Source organism: Oryx dammah, unplaced genomic scaffold, assembly GCF_014754425.2.
Source record: "Oryx dammah isolate SB20612 unplaced genomic scaffold, SCBI_Odam_1.1 HiC_scaffold_17, whole genome shotgun sequence".
NCBI classification, from domain to species: domain Eukaryota; kingdom Metazoa; phylum Chordata; class Mammalia; order Artiodactyla; family Bovidae; genus Oryx; species Oryx dammah.
The window spans coordinates 28493788-28511702 of NW_024070201.1; the positions used below are offsets into that span (position 1 = coordinate 28493788).

The 17915-nt window shown below is 58.0% G+C and overlaps 1 protein-coding gene across 10 annotated transcripts in view; it reads left to right on the top strand.

The window, feature by feature from the left end:
• The first annotated feature begins 1114 nt into the window (after nt 1–1114).
• PHLDB1 (pleckstrin homology like domain family B member 1) overlaps nt 1115–17915 on the top strand; it is a 49062-nt gene continuing 32261 nt past the window's right edge. For all 10 annotated transcript variants that reach the window (XM_040258118.1, XM_040258120.1, XM_040258121.1 and 7 more), the window contains exons 1-5: nt 1115–1374; nt 7017–7097; nt 7748–7871; nt 8794–8964; nt 17237–17362. In XM_040258118.1, coding sequence (XP_040114052.1) covers nt 7038–7097; nt 7748–7871; nt 8794–8964; nt 17237–17362 — 481 coding nt within the window. In that variant the 5' untranslated portion in view covers nt 1115–1374; nt 7017–7037. The remainder of the gene's footprint in view (nt 1375–7016; nt 7098–7747; nt 7872–8793; nt 8965–17236; nt 17363–17915) is intronic.

The window sequence follows — 17915 nt, forward strand, 5'->3', positions numbered from 1 at the left end:
TGCACAGTAAAAGCACTGAATCAGAACAGGATTTGTCCACCCAAAGAGGACAAATTACTTTCTGCTGTCCTCTGCTCATTGGAATGTCACAGCCTTGGGGGCTTTCTGCTTCGTATCCTTCAGGAAGGAAGAGTCTCAGGGGTCCCTCCAGTGCAGGTTTAAAAGGTCCAGTCTAGCTGAGTTCATATCCCTAGGTCCTCCATCAGTCTCCTGGGGCAAGAGCTGGCTTTACAAGATAAGGATCGGCTGTCAGCTTGGATTTCGGGTGGTGGTTGAAAAGGAGAATTACTTTCTCCCAGGGTCAGTTGCCAGGCTTCTCTAAGGTTTTCAGGTCCTCCCCACCCACTTCTTCCTTATAAAACCCTTACTCCTACAGAGACCCAAACTGCTACAGGATGCTGTGCTCAAGCAGTTTGAGCACCAGTTTGCCTCCCAATTGAAATCCCGGGCGTTGTGGTGGGGGTGGACCGACACGGGGGCAAGATGATAATTCCATTCGTTTTCCTATGCTCTACAGTTTGCGTGGCATTTTACCATGCCTTTTTTATGCGTATCTTTAGAAATATCTGTGATGCCCTATCTGGACGGTTATTAACTCCATTTACAGCTCATCCTGGCGGAGGGGCTTGGAGTAGGATGAGAAGGGGCGACAGAGGGTAGATAGACCTGGATACCTTCAGCAGATATTCGGAGATGTTAAGAATATGTTGTACGGCTGCGACCATGAAGTTCACTGGGAGCTGATAGAGGATTCAGGCGTCTAAAGTGAAAAAAAGAGTAGGGGGCGGACTACAGAAAAACGGGAAAACACCCTCAGAAGAGCCTTAAGGCCTAGGGGTGGAGGGTGGTCCAGGAGAGTCCGGAGGGGAGGGCGAGTGGGGCCAGGGGTGCGCACTCGGTGGTGGTGGTGGAGAGCCCAGCTGCAGAGATGAACAAAGCGCGCGCTGTGCAGGCGTGGGGGGAGGTGCTGCTATGGGAAAGCCTGGGTGGGGGGACCTTGGGCTCCAGTCCACAAGGGCGTCTCCTCTGGCTGGCCAGGCGGACGGGGCCGGGGGGCGGGGGGGGGGCACCGGGGGGGGGGGGGTGGATAGGAAGGCGGGACCCACTTGCTCTCCTCCTACTCAGCGGGCTTCCAGGGAAAAGCAAGAGTGTCCTTCGAAGCCTGGGGCCGCGGCTGCCGAGCTGGGCAAAAGACCCGGTGTGCCCCTCTCCCCTCGAGGTGAAGGCGCTCCCTCCCGCTACGCCTGCGGGTCCCGCTCGCTGCGCGGCTGGGACGGGATAAGAGGAAGTCCCGGGGACCTGGCAAGAGCCCTCAGACCAGCTCTGGGCTGGAAGATCCCGGAAGAAACCGGTCGTGGAAGAGGGGCGCCGCAGGTGAGTGTGTAGGGACACGGGGGGCCTTGTGCTGAGCGGGCTCCGCTGCTCTCCCGGGAGCGGCTTGCTCCTGCCCTCCCGAGCCGCTGCCGGCGCCGCCGCCAGAGGGGGCCCTTGCGCTCCGCCCCCCCACCGCCGCCCGCCGCCCCGGGGGGAACGCGGATACTTGTCCCAGGACTTTCCTGCGGGCGACTGGGCGACACTCGTGGGGTCTCGTCCGCCTGCTCCCCACACCTCCCTTCTCCCGCCGACAGAAGGACTGAGAGCCCTGCGCCAGGACAGCGGGGTCCCCTGGGGGCATCTCAGCTCCCGTCCCGGGCTGGGCCGCCTTGATGGGACAGGAAAGGGACGCGGAGTCGGGCTCGGAGGCAGTGCTGTCCGGAAGGGACCGCTGGGTGTGTTCAGGGGATGGGTGGCACCTCTGGGGCCTCTTGGGCCCTGCCAGGGCCCCGCGTCTTTAGGGGTCCCGGAGGCTGGAGGGCGGACCGTGGGAGCCGTGAGTCTCCGGCCCTTGCCACGCCCGCATAGTCCAGATTCGAATCCCTTGCGGAGTTCCCCCGTACCCCGGCTGAGCCAGGTCATCCGGGCTCCTCGGGGAAGGGGAAGCGCGCGGGCCGGGGCGGGGGGGGGGGGGACTGGGAGGGGCCGCGGGATTGCCGAGGCTTCCACGGACGCTTCCGCCGAGGCGCGCGCGAGCGGAGACTGGGCCGGCGGGGGACCCAGGGCGCCGGGGCGGAGCTGCATTCTGGGCCCGTTAGCTCAGTCGTCCCGGAGGCTCCGGGGACTGACTCATCGGGCCGGTTACACACAAACACAACCTCCCCCACCACGTCAGGCATCCCACGCGCAGACACACTTGGCGCCCCACCCGGCATTACCCACGCACCCTTCCCACAGCGCACGCCACGCGGACACGCCCGTCTCTCCGCCGTGACACGTGTGGGGCCCAACACACACCTAGACCTCTACCGACTCCGCACGCACGCCAAGCACCCGCCGCCCTCGCAGGAAGCCCACATCCACACCTGCGGCCCCCGCGCACACGCAGCCCGCGATTCACACACCCACCTGCCGCTCACGCCCATCACACACTCAGTCCGCACACACGAATGCTACGCGCGCGGCCCCCTCCCGCAGCCGCCCGCGGGGAGCCGGCGGTGTCTGGGGGCCGCGCCTTTCCCGGACCGCGCAAACAAGCGGCCCCTTCTCCCGGCCCGGCCAAAGAAAGGCCGCTTGTCCGGCGTCAGCGGCGGGCGGGGCGGCCCAACACTGCGGCCTTGTCCCACCTGGCGGCCCTGGGGAGGGCGGCGAGGGGCAGCAGGGAGCCCTCCGTGCGGAGGCACTCCACACACGGATAAAATCACAGCCCCAAACTACACTCGCGCCTCGTCCCACCGCTTGCTCCAGCCCCGGCTGCCCGCCTACAGTCTCTGTCCAGAGCTGGGTCCCCAGGCCAGCCCTCCAGACCCTCTTTCACTCCAGAGCCTCACCTCCCGTCCCCACGCCGGTCTCCTCCTCCAAGGCCCGGGGTACCTTCGACTGTTCCCCCGGACCGTCACCCCCTTACCTTGAGCACTCGTCTGTCCCCAGTCTCCCCCATCTCCTTCGACCCCGAGTCGTTCTCCTTCTCGGTCCCTGTCTCTCCTCCCCCACTCCGCCTCCCCTGCGTCCCCTGGACTCCATCCTGTTTCCCACCTTCTTCCCTTCCTCCCCACCCTCTGCCCTCAGTCTTCTCTCCGCAGCCCTCCTTTTCCCTCACTCTTCAGTCTCCCTCTTTTATTTTTCCTCTCCAAACCCTTAATCTTCCCTCCCGTCCCACCCCTCCGCAGACCCCCGATTTTCCATCTCCTAAGGTTCTCTGAGGGCTTCCCAGGTGGCGCTAGTGGTAAAGAACCTGCCTGCCAATGCAAGAGATGTTAAGAGACGCGGGTTCGATCCCGGGTCGGGAAGATCCCCTGGAGGAAGAAATGGAAACCCACTCCAGTATTCTTGCCTGGAAAGTCCTGTAGACAGAGGAGCATGATGGGCTACAGTCCATGGGATCGCAGAATCGGACACACAGTCTGAGCGACTGAGCGACTGAGCGACTCACAGTCAAGTTCTCTGCGTCCTGTCCCCTACGTCCGGCCCCTGCCCGGCTCCGGCTCCGCGCCCGCTGGGCTCCCGGCCTCAGTTTCCTTCACTTCCCAGCCCCTTCCTCTGCCAGCGGCCCTTGCTCGAGGGCAGACGCGCGCCGAAAGGATCCCAACTCGGCCTCGCTCTTGGGCCGTGCGACGCCCGGGCTGCAGGGGACCGCTCTCGCTCCTGGGCCGGCCTCCGGCCTTTCTTCTGGGGCCCGATTTGGAGGCTGGACTTCCTCCAATCCCTGTTGGTTCTGGACCTTTCCAGTCGCTCGCCAGGGCCTCCCGCGCCCCTCGTTAAGGGACCGACCGAGTCCCCTGAAGCGGTAACTCAGAGCCCCATGCGGTCAGAGAGCTGGGGTCCAGGTAGGGCAGGGGATCCCCGCTGGCCTGGATGCCCGGGCGTTCGTGCTGGGCCGGGAGGCCGCAGGGCCCGGCGCGGGGTCACCTGCCGGAGCCCCGGCCTCGTCTACACGGGACTCTCTAGACACCCAGGCCTCGGCCACCTTGCGCCCGAGGAGGCGCTTGGACGTCTCAGCTCGCAGTGGGAGACCGCTACCGAGCGCCTGGGCTGACGGCGGCGCTTCCCCAGTCCCTCCTCCCAGAGAGCCGGACACGCACCGCAGGGGCCTTTTTTTGGCAGCGGGCGGGCGGGGTTTCCCAGGACAGCGGCGGAGGCCGGAGGGGTGAGTGGGATGGGGATAATTACAGCCCCGGGCAGTGGGCAGCCAGGTGGGACGGAAGCAGGTCGGTCGCTGGGGCCGCTGGGGGGCGCCCCGGCGCAGCCCGCTTGGCTCTCCCCGCCGGGGAGCGGCGGGAAGAGAGGGCGCCTCCCGGTGGCGGCTCTCCGGGCCGCGGTGCAGCCCTTGGGTCAGAGCACCGCCCGCGGGCTGGAACGCCTTGGTCTGGTGTATCTCCACTCCACCTGGATTGAGTTTCGGACCTGGAGCCACGGCTTCGCGCCTCCTTGCCTCTACATCTTTTCTTATCTTCTCCGTTTCTCCCTACACTTCTCTCCTTATCTCTTCCTGTTCTTTCACCTTATTCCCTTCTCTCCTCTCCTCCAATCACTCTTTTCCCCCATCAACCTCATTCCTTTACAGGCTTTATCGCCACTTGAAATCCTTGGTGTAAATAAATGAACACACTCATTGCTCCCTCACAGAGTGATGATGACAACCTTGACAGATGAAGAAACTGAAGCCCAGAAAAGTGAAGTGACTTAAGTTCAGGAAGCTCATACTAGTAATTGGCATATTTACAGTGCTTTGCACTTCACAGAGTGTCATTTGATATAATACCTGAATCTCTAGCGCTTTCCTTGTGGCTCAGCTGGTAAGGAATCCGCATGCCATGCTGGAGACCTGGGTTCCATCCCTGGGTTGGGAAGATCCCCTGGAGAAGGAAATGGCAACCCACTCCAATACTCTTGCTTGCAAAATCCAATGGATGGAGAAACCTGGTAGGCTACAGTCTATGGTGTCGCAGAGTCGTGGGACACGACTGAGTGACTTCATTTCACTTCACTTCACCCACTCCAGTATTCTTGCCTGGAGAATTCCATGGACTGTATAGTCCATGGGGTTGCAAAGAGTCGAACAGGACTGAGCACCTTTCACTTTCTGAATCTCTAAGACATTCATCCTAAAAAAAAAACACAACTAACTAGTAGTTTTATTGAGGTATGATGTTCATACCATAAATTCACTTAAGTATACATTCAATGATTTTTAGTGTATTTACAGATCTGGGCAAACCATCATCACAAATAAGTTTTAGAACGTTTCTATCATGCCCCCCAAATCTGCCCATTTATAGCCCATTAGATGGTCCCTCTGACAGGTCTAATGGGTTCACCCATTCCACACCTAGCCCCAGGCAAGCAGTAATCCAGACAATCTTCTTTTTAAATATAAATCATTATTCCAGTTTTATAGAGAACGAATTGACACTCAGAGAAGTTAAATAACATGTCCAAGGTCTCTCAGCTAATAAATAAGAAAGTCACAATTAGAATTTAAGGCTCTTGCATCCCAGTCTAAAGCTCTTTCTGTTACCCAGTGATGCCTTTCCTTCACCATTGTTCATTGTTTTTTCTTACCCTCTCTTTTATATACACTTATATCCCTAACCCACTCTCTTGCCTCCCCTCCCTCAGAAAGCTGAAGGACTTCCCTGAGTTGAAAGAAGCAGTACAGCCATCTTTGTCCCTGGAAATTCCTCCCCCTGGCCAGATCTCCTGGGGAGGTGCCAGGCTGGCTTGAGCCTTGGTGTAGGTTAACGGCCTTTGCCTTCCCTCTTCCCAGGCAGCCTTGGGGAGGGCCTCAGGCCCTGTTCCAGCTTCTCTTCCTCCAGCTTGGGTGGAAATGGTGACGGAGATGATGCAGTCCAGGTCCGGAAGGGTGGAAGCTGGGAGGGTAAAATTAGTAACACTATTGCTAAGGCCTTTAGGCCCCACTGCCAGGGTCAGACACTCCTTGGAGTGCTGGCTCCTGCCCCCACTTCCTCTCTCAGTCTCTTAGAAGATGGCTGGAAGAGAAAGTGGAAGGGAATCCTGCCTTCCTGGGTCTCCCTCCCTCCCTTTGGTCACACTCTCTTCAGCTTCCCCAGTAACATTTCAGCAGTCAATAGGATGTTTCTCACCTCAGTGAGCTGACCAAGGGATGGGCACATAGGCACATATTAGTACACAAAGCTCCTTCCTCACAGTTCTTAGGTACCAAAACTGTGATCCATGGAGGGGAAGGCTCTGGAGCTCTGGAGTCTATTTTACCTCTGGTTCTAAGGACCTCAGCTCCCTACGATACCAGATTAGGTTGAGAACCCAAGAGTCCTATATTTTCAGTGTTAGTCACCACTGGGGGTTTTTATTTTTTATTTTTCCTGATTGTGGAGGGAGGGAGTGGTTAAGATGCTTTCTGGGGAGGAGAGGATGCAGGAATTGAAACAGAGATGGCAGGAATTGTGGCATTTCCCCCTTATGTCTCCTTTAAGAAAACATCCTTCTAAGACCCCTGGGGAAAGAAAAGGGGAGAGGCTGTGGAAGAGAGTGCCCACTCAGCCCTGCCACCTGCCTGGGGTCCCCTGTCTACCAGTGTCCCTGGAGGGGCCACCTTGAGCTAGCTTTCCTCTCTAAGGTAGATTTTCCCCACCTTCTTGTGGCTTCAGATGCCCGAGGGTCCTCAACTGCCAAGGCCTGGGTCCTGGCTGTCAGAGGCAAGAGAGAACAGCATATGGTCTGGGCCCTATAGGACTTTTCCGGGGAGGGGTCAGGGCTGGTGTGGTGGGGTAGCATCCACACTGACCTGTGTTGTGGCTGAAGACGTGGCACCGCCCCTCTTCCCCCCTCCACGGCCCCCATCGACCTCCAAGCTCCTGAACTGCCTCCAGGTCTCCTTAGCAGGAGCTTGCTGCGAGCCGCGGTGCCATTGCCCCCGCCCTGAGAACGCTGCTGCAGAACCCACTCCTTGCCCCTTTCTGCCCCGGCATCCCTGCCTCACCTGTTTTCTGCTGTGTCCACAGGAGCTCTGGGGCCCCAGGAACATGGACACTCTCAATAGGAACCAGGTGGGCCCTGGATGTAAGACCCCGGGCCTAGTGCAGGTGAGAAAGGTCAGGGCCATGGGGCAAGAGGGAGGTCTGGTGGGGACAGGTCAGCTCCTCTCCCTCCCTGTGGTCCCAGCTCAAGAATGAGAGCCACGCTACCTCCATGCTCGTCCCCAGGTCCCCACAGCTAAGTCTTTAGCTGAATTAGGTTAATTGGTTCACCCAGAAAATACCCTTTGAAAGTCAGGAAGTGGTTTACAGATTGACTCGAAGCTGTTTATCTGCTTCCGCCCTGCCCTCTCGTGTAATTCAGTTTAACAGGGGCAAGCCGTGGCCAAGTGGATTGCCATGGACAAGTCTACAGGGATAAGTCTTGATTGGTCCCCTCTATAGCAACCTCCCCCCCAACTCTTAGCAAGCACCTCCCAGTTCTCCTTACTTTCTCCTTGTGTCTGTCCTAATAGACAAAAGGGGCAGTTAAACCAAGACTTGAGATAAATCCAGTGGGACGAGTTAGTGGCCTAGATTCAGGTCTAATTACAATTTAACGGAATACTGCTCTGCACAAGATTTTGTGTTAAACCTTTCTACACCTACAGAGCCCTTTAGAGAGGGCAGGTGCTGGAGAGAGAGCTCGTGTGACTGGGACTAGGGTGGTAAGCCTGGACTCTCTCATGATGCTCATCCCCTACCTCCACCACCTGCAGAAAGGACCCTTGGACCTGATCGAAACAGGCAAAGGGCTGAAAGTGCAGACGGACAAACCCCATCTGGTGAGCCTGGGCAGCGGGCGGCTCAGCACGGCCATTACCCTTCTGCCACTGGAGGAAGGTGAGTCTGGGGTGCGCCCCACTTGCCACCCCTCCATCCTTACAGACATTCCTGCTTGGAAATCCAGGCATGCGGGGGCCCCTCTTGCTACCTGCTGGCAGTGTTCAACTCCCCAAAATAGGAGGCCATGTCACAATGCCCACCGCCCCCCCACCCCCGCTCCCTAGCTTGCTTCCCTTGTCTGTGCCTCCCCAGACTAATTCTGGCTCCATGACCAGGATCAAAGATCAGCTTAGAAATCAGGAGGAGAGCCCTGAAATAGGAGAGCTCATGGCTCTTGGCAACCAGTGTGGCCAAGAAGAAAGGGGGCTCTGCTCCAGGGCCATGTCTGGCCAGGGAGAAGGTGCTGGTGGAGCTGGAGAGATGGGCAAGATGGGCATGGGGCAGACCTCTGAGTTAGGCCCTGGCACAGCCCCCTCCACCTTGCAGCTTCTGCCCTTCCTGTCTCCTCTCCTGGCTGCACTTGTTGCCCGGGTGATACTACATTCCCCACATTCTCCAAATACCAGTCCAGGAGCTCTCTCCCTCCAGGGACCAGGAGAGAGGGGGTGTGAGGAGGGCAAGGGTTGCAGGTGGCAGAAGGGAGGGACAGGAGTGGGGAGGGAGAGCTGGAAGAAAAGATGGGGGAGGGTAGGGAAGGAGAGAAAGGTCCTGGGGAGGAGAGCCTGGAGGGACTGAGGGACTTCTGCAGAAGAAGCTCCTACTAAGTTTGCGGATCCTCGGTGTCCTCTGGGCCTTCCTGTTTCTGGGGCCGAGACGGGCTTATACCCCTCACTGTCTCCACCAGACTCAGGGGCCCCATGGGGCAGGCGGTGATTCTCCCCAGAGTAGGAGGTGGCAGTCGAGTCCCACCGTGGCCCTCCCAGCCCCTCCCTGCCTCTGCAGCCTGGACCGGACTCTGACAGTTGCCTCCTGTCTTCAGGGAGGACCGTGATTGGCTCTGCAGCCAGGGACATCTCACTGCAGGGCCCAGGCCTGGCTCCAGAGCACTGCTACATCGAGAACCTGCGGGGCACCCTCACCCTCTACCCCTGCGGCAATGCCTGCACTATTGATGGGCTCCCGGTCCGGCAGCCCACTCGGCTCACTCAGGGTAAGGTCTGACAGCCCTGAAGCCAGGGAGCCGCTGTTTAAAAGCTTGTGCGTGACAGGTGCAGGGGAAGCCTGCTGTTTTGGTTGCCATGGTAACTGCCTGAGTGGCCAAGTTGGGGGTGGGGTGCTCAGGTGCATCTGGATCAGGTGCGTTTCAAAACCCCTGCCAGCATCTAGACCGGCTTTTCTCTGGTTGTCCCACCCTACCTCTCACACTGTAGTGGGAAGAGAGAGAAGAGGTTCCACTGCCTGCTCTGGAGGACACAGGGAGCTGTGCAGCGGTTGCTAATGGTTGTTAGGCAAGAAGAGCTGGAGGAGCAGCAAGGGGAACAATGGCATGGTTCCACAATGTCAAGAGGGAAGTGTTCTAAAAAGCCGTTGAGGTTGGAAGAGCAGGACAATGGGGATGGGACAAGGGCAAAAAAATCCGAGGACATGCTCACTCCTGTTAAAACACTGTTGACAACAGCGTCTGGGTCAGGAATGTCTTTACCACCCTGTTTCCCAAAGGAACAGGTCTCTGTGTGGTATATGGGAGCTCTAAAAACTGGGCCTCCAGTTACTATGGTGACGAGGCAGGTAAAGAAGGGCTTGGCCCAGGTAGCACTCTGATAGACCAGGTGTATTTGCCCTGGGCATCAGTGTATATAGTGAAGCATCATATTAGGGGGATGTGAAAAGTGGGCTTGGGTAGCCATAAAGGACAGGAGCTTTGGACTAAGCCTGGCTCTAAGTAGGAGGACCAATGTCCTGGCAGTGTTTTCTGGGGACTCTTACCTCTTACTGGGCTTCCCAGATGCCTCAGTGGTAAAGAATATCTGCCTGCCAATGCAAGAGACACTGGAGACGTGGCTTCCATCCCTGGGTCAGGAAGATCCCTTGGAGGAGGAAATGGCAGCCCATTCTAGTATTCTTGCCTGAGAAATCCCATGGACGGAGAAGCTTGCTGGGCTACAGTCCACAGGGTCGCAAAGAGTCATACATGTCTGAGCCACCAAGCACACTCACACCTCTTACTGGCAAGAAGCTCCTTGGCAGTGGAAATCCCACTCACTCCACTTTTCCCTCTCTCCTGCTCTTCACACCCCTTGGGGTCTCCTCCTTCAAGGCTAACCCAGAAGACCTGCCCTTGGGTGTGTGATATGAGGGGACAGCTGACTCCATCAGCAGCAGCAAACAGGCCCTCGTCTCTTCCAGAGGGCCTGTTATCTCTCCCTCTTATCTGACTCCAGCTAAGGAGGGACACCCCTGCTCCCCATAAATTGGGGCTTTGGCTGTGCTGCCATCTGGCTGCAGACTGTCCTCTTCCATTTCAAAGACAGCATCTTCCCCAAGATTTGGGTACATGAGAGTGAGACAGCAGAGCAGCAAGGAGAGGCAGGGGCAGAGTTCAGAGAAGGCTGGAGAAAGAGCCCACCCCCAAATCCCTCATGTTCCTGGGCAAGAACGCTCTGCTCCTGTGTGTTGTGAGCAGGGTGGAGGAACCCATGCTCTGCAGGTCTCTTCTGCCCAGTCTTTCCAGGGCAGCACTTAGCTCCGTGGGAAGAGGGAGGGCCTGGGCTGAGATGGAATTCTCAGGCATTTCCTGTGGCCCAAGTGACCCTCAACTCTTCCCTAGCCAGAAGCCCACCCTGCCAAGTATGTACCCTCCCACTCTCTCCTGACCCTAAACCCCCTTCCCTTTCCCTGCCTCCCACCCCATAGCCGCCTTGTCTAGGCTAGCCTGTCTCTGAAGCTTGGCAGCCTGGGGAGGGGTAGGCAGAGGCACAAAGGAACGGGTGTTCTTCTCCCCAGCACTACCCCTCCCCTGGGCTCCAGGAGCTGAGGGTTTCCTTGTCTCATCTCTGGAGCAAGGCATCAAGCCCAGCCCTGCCTGGCCCCACTCCGGACATTCTTGGGAGTACGTTTCCCTGGAAACTGGGTGGCTCGGGGGTGCAAGTGCTATCTCTGTAACTGTGTAACTGGAGTGTGTTTATGTATCTCTGGATGTGTTTGTGACTCTGGACTTGTGTATCTCTGTGTTTGTATCTTTCCCTGTGTTTATGGATCAGAGTGTTCAAGTGGGAGGCAGGGTGAACTCAGGGCTGGTGGTACCAAACTGTCCACAGGTGTGCTCCGTGAAGATAGGAGAACTCACTGACCACTGGCCTATCTGTGGGCATATGTGCAAGAGAACCATTTTCCCTGTCTTGTTCCCTGATCCAGCCTTGGTCAGGGGGGGCCCCTCTGAAAAACCAGAGGACTACCCTAGAAATAACAAGGAGCCCTCTCTGGCTGGGCCGGTCCCTGGCTGCATCATTCTGGGCACTGTGCCCAGCCATAGGCAACTTGGAGAGGCACACGTCATAACGAGCAGAGTGGCAGTGACAGGCTCTTTGAGCAGGAATATGTCTGGGCCAGGGGCGGGGTCGGGGAGAAGCAGGCAGAAAACAGATGCCAACGCCAACTTGAGTGAAAGCTCTGGCCATGGGGCCCTGATGGGAGGGAACCAGGAAGATCCTGCTTCCAGTCTTGTCCCCAGGTACCTTGGGATGTCCCAGGCGGCCCTCTTTCTACAGAGCTGGGAATACGACCAAGGAAATGAGGAGGAATCTCAATCTGGGTCAAGGCTGCCCCACCCTGAGACCACAGTGCCAGACCACATGAAAGATCCGGGAGGGGACCCAGTAGGGAAGGACCCAGAAAGCCACGCAGCGTGGGGCCCAGGCTGTCTAGACAGAAGGTCCCCTACCCTCTCGGAGCCATTCGCTGCCAGCCCCTGCCTCTGAGCCTCCTCCGAGTCTCCTTTGCTCCCCAGGCCCCTTGCTGGTGGATAGGGGCTTCTGGGAGCCAGGATTCCTGAGTAATACAGCTGCCTCCCTCTGGGATCCAGGACGATGAACCGCTTCCTCTTCCACCCAGCTGTCAGTTAGTCCTTCCGTGAAATAGGAGGGAAGCCTCCCACAGACTGTCCTCTGTGATGAGACTGATAAAGATCTCGACTAATAAAGCTCAAAGGAGGGAGAGAAAAAGCAAAAGCTCCTAGCTCCCCACTTCTGTGTGCCTGCCTCCTGCCCTGTTTCCCCCTGGCAGTGTCCTCTGTGTCTGTCTGGGTCTGTCCAGCTGGCCGTCACAGTTTCCAGACCGATGAATCACATTTCCTGAGGAGGTTTTTTTAAGCCTCCCCCTATTTTGCATTTGACCCTATATGGTTTTCCTTTTTCCTTCAGAAGGGGAATGAACTGCCTGTGCACATGTGAGTGTGTGCATGCATGTGCGCGCACGCGTGTGTGAGTGTGCGTGTAGTATGGCAGTGTGGGTAGGTGTTCAGCGAGGGTGGAAAAATTGTTTGATTGTTTCTCTAAGGAGGTTGACTTTTTTTTAAGTTATGGAAGGAAATGGCTTTTTAAAAATATTTCTTTACTGGGACTTCCCTCATGGTCTGGTGGCTAAAACTCTCTGCTCCCAATGTAGGGGTCTGGGGTGTGATCCCTGGTCAGGGACCTAGATCTGGTGTGCTGCAACTAACACCTGGTACAGTCAAATAAAAGTATTTTTTAAATATTTATCTATGTGGCTATTCCAGGTTTTAGTTGCTGCATGTGGAATATAGGAGATCAACCCTGGGATTTCTTTGGAGGGAATGATGCTGAAGCTGAAACTCCAGTACTTTGGCCACCTCATGAGAAGAGTTGACTCATTGGAAAAGACTCTGATGCTGGGAGGGATTGGGGGCAGGAGGAGAAGGAGACGACAGAGGATGAGATGGCTGGATGGCATCACTGACTCGATGGACGCGAGTCTGAGTGAACTCCGGGAGATGGTGATGAACAGGGAGGCCCGGCGTGCTGCGATTCATGGGGTCGCAAAGAGTTGGACACGACTGAGCGACTGAACTGAACTGAACTGACCAGGGATTGAACCCAGGCAAGTCCCAGGAGGTGGACTTTTGATTTCAGAGTCTCTCCAAGACTGAGTGGAAGGCTATGCCTGAGTGAGTGTGGAACCAAGAGGGCTGGTGTCTGAGGGGTTGTGTGCTGGAGAATAAATATGTATGAGACACATTAACTGGGGTGTTCTGTGTGATTCAGACAGAGCGTGCACAGTTGAGTGGTGTCTGGCTGAGCAGGTGTTGGTGTGTATTTGAGAGAAAATGTGTGGGGGGGTGTGAGCTCTGAGTGTACAGAGGACATCTGAGAGAACACAGCGTGTTCCTTACGGTTCTGGTGTCCAGAGGCCAGGTCCTGGAATGTGAGGAATTTCCTGGGACTGAGGCTGGGTGGTGGTTGCTTGCCTGGCCCAGAGCCTCAGCATGGTGGGGCTCCAGGGGTGGGTGGCACTCTTTCCAGATGGATAGGTACCTCCTTGGGGTGGGTGAGCTCTTTGCTGGAGCTCTTTGCACACTTGGTTGTGGTTGGGAAGGGGTGAGTTGGCTTCTGGAACCCAAGGAAATGGGCTGGCTTGGAAGAGGCAGTGCCTGGGTCCAGTTTGGGTCATGAGGTGAGGTGAACTGCTGTCAGTGTGGGGAGTGGGGGTGGGGGACGGGGGTGGGGTAGAGGAAGAGGTGTATAGCGTGGAGACAGGCGCTAGACTCAAGACTGTTCCCAGAGCACAGCCTTGTCACAGTGGCAGACTGAGGGCCAGAGCTGGACCCAGTGACCTGGCTGGATTCCTGGGACTTTCACTCTTCTCTCTAATATACTGTTGTTCAGTCGCTCAGTCGTGTCCGGCTGTGACCCCTCGGTCTGCAGCACGCCAGAATTCCCTGTCCTTCACTATCTCCCAGAGTCTGCTCAAACTCATGTCCATCCAGTCGGTGACGCCATCCAACCATCTCATCCTCTGTCGCCTCCTTCTCCTCCTGCCCACAGTCTTTTCCAGCACCGGGGTCTTTTCCAGGGAGTCAGCTCTTCACATCAGGTGGCCAGAGTACTGGAGCTTCAGCATCAGTCCTGCCAATGAATATTCATTCATGGTTGATTTCCTTTAGGATTGACTGGCTTGAGACGTCTCTCTAATACGTGGAGCCGAGGCCAGCCTGCCCACGCTGACGTGGGGGCTGGCCTGGCCCCTTCCCGGCGTCTGGGGCTCTCAGTGAGACCCCCGCATCTCCTCACTTCTGCCTCCTGGCTCCTCACCCTCTGGCCTCTGGGTCTGTCCCTCCCCTTTCCTTCTCTATGTCCTCTCTCGCCAACGCTCCCTCCCCGCAGCACTCCTGCCCCTGCCCCGGGCTGCGGGACCCCGGCGGGCTCCGTGGGCGCGTGCCCCGCCGCGCCCCGCCCCGCGCCCTCCATCCCGCTCCCCTCCGCTGCTCCATCACTTCCTCTTCCCCTCCTCCTCTCCTTTGTCCCTCCCTCCTGGCTCCCTTCCCCCGCCGCCGGTGGCCGGCCCGCCCCTCCCCGGGCATTGGTGGCTGCTCACCGCCTCGCTGCCTCGCCGCTCCGAGCCGGGAGCCGGCGGCGGGAGGTCGGCCCGCCCCCTCAAAGGCCCGGGGCGGGCCGGGGACCTGCAGGGCCGGGGCTAGCGGGGGCGAGCCGTGCGGAGGTCCGAATTCGGTGGTGAGTCCTCAGCCCCCCGGCCGCCGCAGCCCCGGCAGCCCGGCGCGGAGCAGCTCGGGCTGGGAGGGGCGTCGAGGGGGTGGGGAGGCATGCCAGGAGGGGGATCGGGTCCCCAGCCCCACTTTGGGAGCCTGAGGCTGCGAGACTCGGGAGTGTGTGTGTGTGTGTGAGAGAGAGAGAGACAGAGAGAGAGAGAGAGAGCGAGAGAGAGAGAGAGAGCCCTGAACATATCCAAGTGGGGCGTCTGGGATCGGGGCCACTCCTCAGCGGGGCAGGCTTCATCTTTCCCAACCCGCGCTCGGTGGTCCCCTCCGTGGGACCTGCTTCTCCATGGGGTAGAGGGTTCCTGGTTAGGACTAGGGGATTCTGTCTTACGGCGAAGAGGGGTCTCTGATGGAAGGGGCCAAGGCCCTTTCTCTGGTCTTCCCCACACCCAGCCTCCTTTCGGCCAGTTCATTCTGTTTGTGTGGCCAGCAGGGCAGTTGACTGTCGCTCTGAGTGTGTGAGCCTGTCTGCTGTCTCTGAGTGCGTCTGTATGTTTCTGAGTGTGTAGGTATGTTTGTGTGCAGGGTGCATCTCTCAGAGAAAGGACCCAGCCTCTCCTTGGCCCGGTTTCTTCCCCTCCAGATGTGCAGCTCCTTTACCCACCTGCACACAGCTGGACCCTGAGCCCCTTTGGGGAGGGGGGACAGGAACACAACTTTGCCTGGATGAAGAGGGGTTCTGGGGTTTCCTGCGTGGGCTGACCTTTGGCAGTGCGGGGCAGGAGTGAGCAGAGAGAAGATTTCTTCCCAGAAACAGGCTGACCAGGCCCCTGGGGAAACGGGACAAGAGTAGGGGTAATGCCTGGGGCCCCTGAGTGCAAATAGAAAGTTAATTTGGGCAGGAGCTGGGCTACAATCAGTCCTGCTGCCCTGCTGCCTGCTCTATTAATACAGATCCAGCTCTGCTGCCTGGCATCACCTATTTATAGCCCTGGAGGCAGCATGGCCACACCCCTTGTATAGAGGAGGGTGAGGGGCAGAGGAGGGACAGGGGACTCACAGCTAGAGGAGCCAGAGCTTAGGGTCTCTACCTGTCTACAGCCTCCTTGGGTGGGCCTGGCACTGATGGGCTGGAATCCACCCAGACTCCCCAGTCCTTCCCAGTCTGGACTGTGTGGTCAGGCTCCTGAGCTGCCCCACTCTGCCCCCACCCACCCCCCAGTCAACCTAGGGTTGAGTGGGTCTGTCTAGACCCTGCGAACTCATCATTAATTGGCTTGTTAAATGGCTGGAAGGAGGGGGATGGGAATGGCAGGGTTCTGTCTGAAACAGCTGTGGTTGTAATTAGGTGGACGGTGTGGCTGGCTAATATTTATTCTGGTTATAATTACTCTGTGATCAGCTCCTCTGATTGGTGGCTTGGCAGGGAAGGCTCCCTCCTTTCCTAACCACCCATCAGCCTTTAGAATTGTTTGTGCCCGCCCGCCTAGGAGGGCCTGTGGGTATACCAGCGAAGTGGGCGGTTTTGTCTACTATGTTATCTGCTGTGGGTTTCTCAGCCTGCTAGCCCCCCATCCATGGCAATACCTAGGATCCCCCTGACAGGCTGTTGAGCTTCTCAGTGTGGGGGCCCACCAAGGTAACCCCACATGGCCCGGGATGCCCCATGCCCCTGTGGCCTGCCTGAGTTGAACTGTCTCAGCGTCCAGGAATGTAGAATTCCCTGCCAGTCTTAGCTCAGACTGGCATGAAGCTTGGGGTGCCAAGTGGCAGCAGATTGGGTAGACAGGAGCCTGGGGCCAGGGGCCAAGGATGTGGACAGATTGGAAGGGTGGGTGGTAGAGAGCTCCAGGTCTCTGGCTTCTCTCAACAGAGCATCTTAGGCAGAAGCGCTCCAGCCCCTGGTGTGGCGGAAAGAGGAACTCTGCCAGACAGGGTTAGGTGCTGTGGGCACACCTGTTGCCGTGCACACTCCCAGTGCCCCCAGCTATGTTTTCTGACTCCCCTATGCCCTCCCCCTTCCATGCACTCGCACTTCCTGGGCAGGACTGGGCTTGTGTCTACTGCCGGGGAATGTGCTTGGCTGAGGCTGGGCCCATTGGCCTAGGCTTGGCTACACTGCAGGAGAGTCCATGGAGCGGGACGATGTCAGGCCACAGGATGCTTCGACAGAGGGAGAGAGGGTAGCAGTCTCTCTTGATGGTCAGAAAGGGTGGCCGGTGCATCTGACGGATCCATGCTGTATTTCCCCATTTCCTATCTGAGAGCTTGTTTGTGATCCTAGAAGTTGCCTTCTCTTGAACTGACCCTTCCACCCAAGTGGCAGATAGATGGATCATGAGTCCATGTTGGGTGGGGGCATGTGAGGGTCTGTGTTCTCTGGGGAACCTTCTCCGTTGACAGAGCACTGACATACACTGTCTCTTAACTCTGCAAGTCAGTGGTATTGTTCTCATTTTTCCACTGGGAGAATTAGACTCAGGGAGGTGAAGTGACCTTCCCCAAAGATCTCACAGATGGTAATGAAGAAAATTTAGGACTGGGACTTAGAAGCCAGTGCTCTTTCCATTTGGCCGTGTGCTGTGGAGCTGGGCTGGGGCCTCAGGCACGGGCTGAGTCAGGGGTGGACCATGTGGCCGCTGGGAATGCAGGTGGGGATGGCTCTTCGGAGCCTGGGTGAGCCTGCAGGTGCTGCGGGCTAAAGGCTGCCTCAGCCCTGCCCTGCCCCTCTGAGCGTGTGCTCTCTCTGCAGGCTGCATGTTGTGCCTGGGTCAGTCCACCTTCCTCCGCTTTAACCACCCAGCTGAAGCCAAGTGGATGAAGAGCATGATCCCGGCAGGGGGCCGGGCCCCTGGCCCCCCATTCGGTCCTGGCCCAGGTAGGTACCCAGTTGGGGCAGGTGGCTGGTTTGGTGGCACCCCGTGGACAGTCCTCCCCCTTGCCCACTCCAGCCACACTTGTAGTGTCAGGGCGAGACAATACCCATGATCTGGGCTTGCTGCCACCTGCCATGGGCCGCTGGGGGAGAGTGCCAGGCAGTCTGGCCACGGGGAAAGATCCAAGAAGTGCTGCTTGGCTGGAACTGGGGAGAATCATGTGCCTGAGGGATGGGGGGGGCCTCTGCCAGCCTGTGTCCCACTGCCCTGGACGGTGTCACCTCAGTGTCTGGGACCCTGACCCTCTTATGTCACCACCAGGGATCCTCACCCTTGAGGGCGGCCTGAGGGGGCAGAAGGAAGCGTCAGACTGAGATGCTGTAGGCTCTGGGGGGGTTCCCACCTGCTTGCGATCGTGTCTTTGGTGCCCCACCCCCAGGCCAGGCCATGCCAGCTGGTGACTCAGTGGAGCAGCTGCGCTTTGTGTGTGAATTATTGATCCCCAGAGGAGAGCTGGTGATTGTCCCAGGGAACCAGCACAGCCCCCCACTCAGC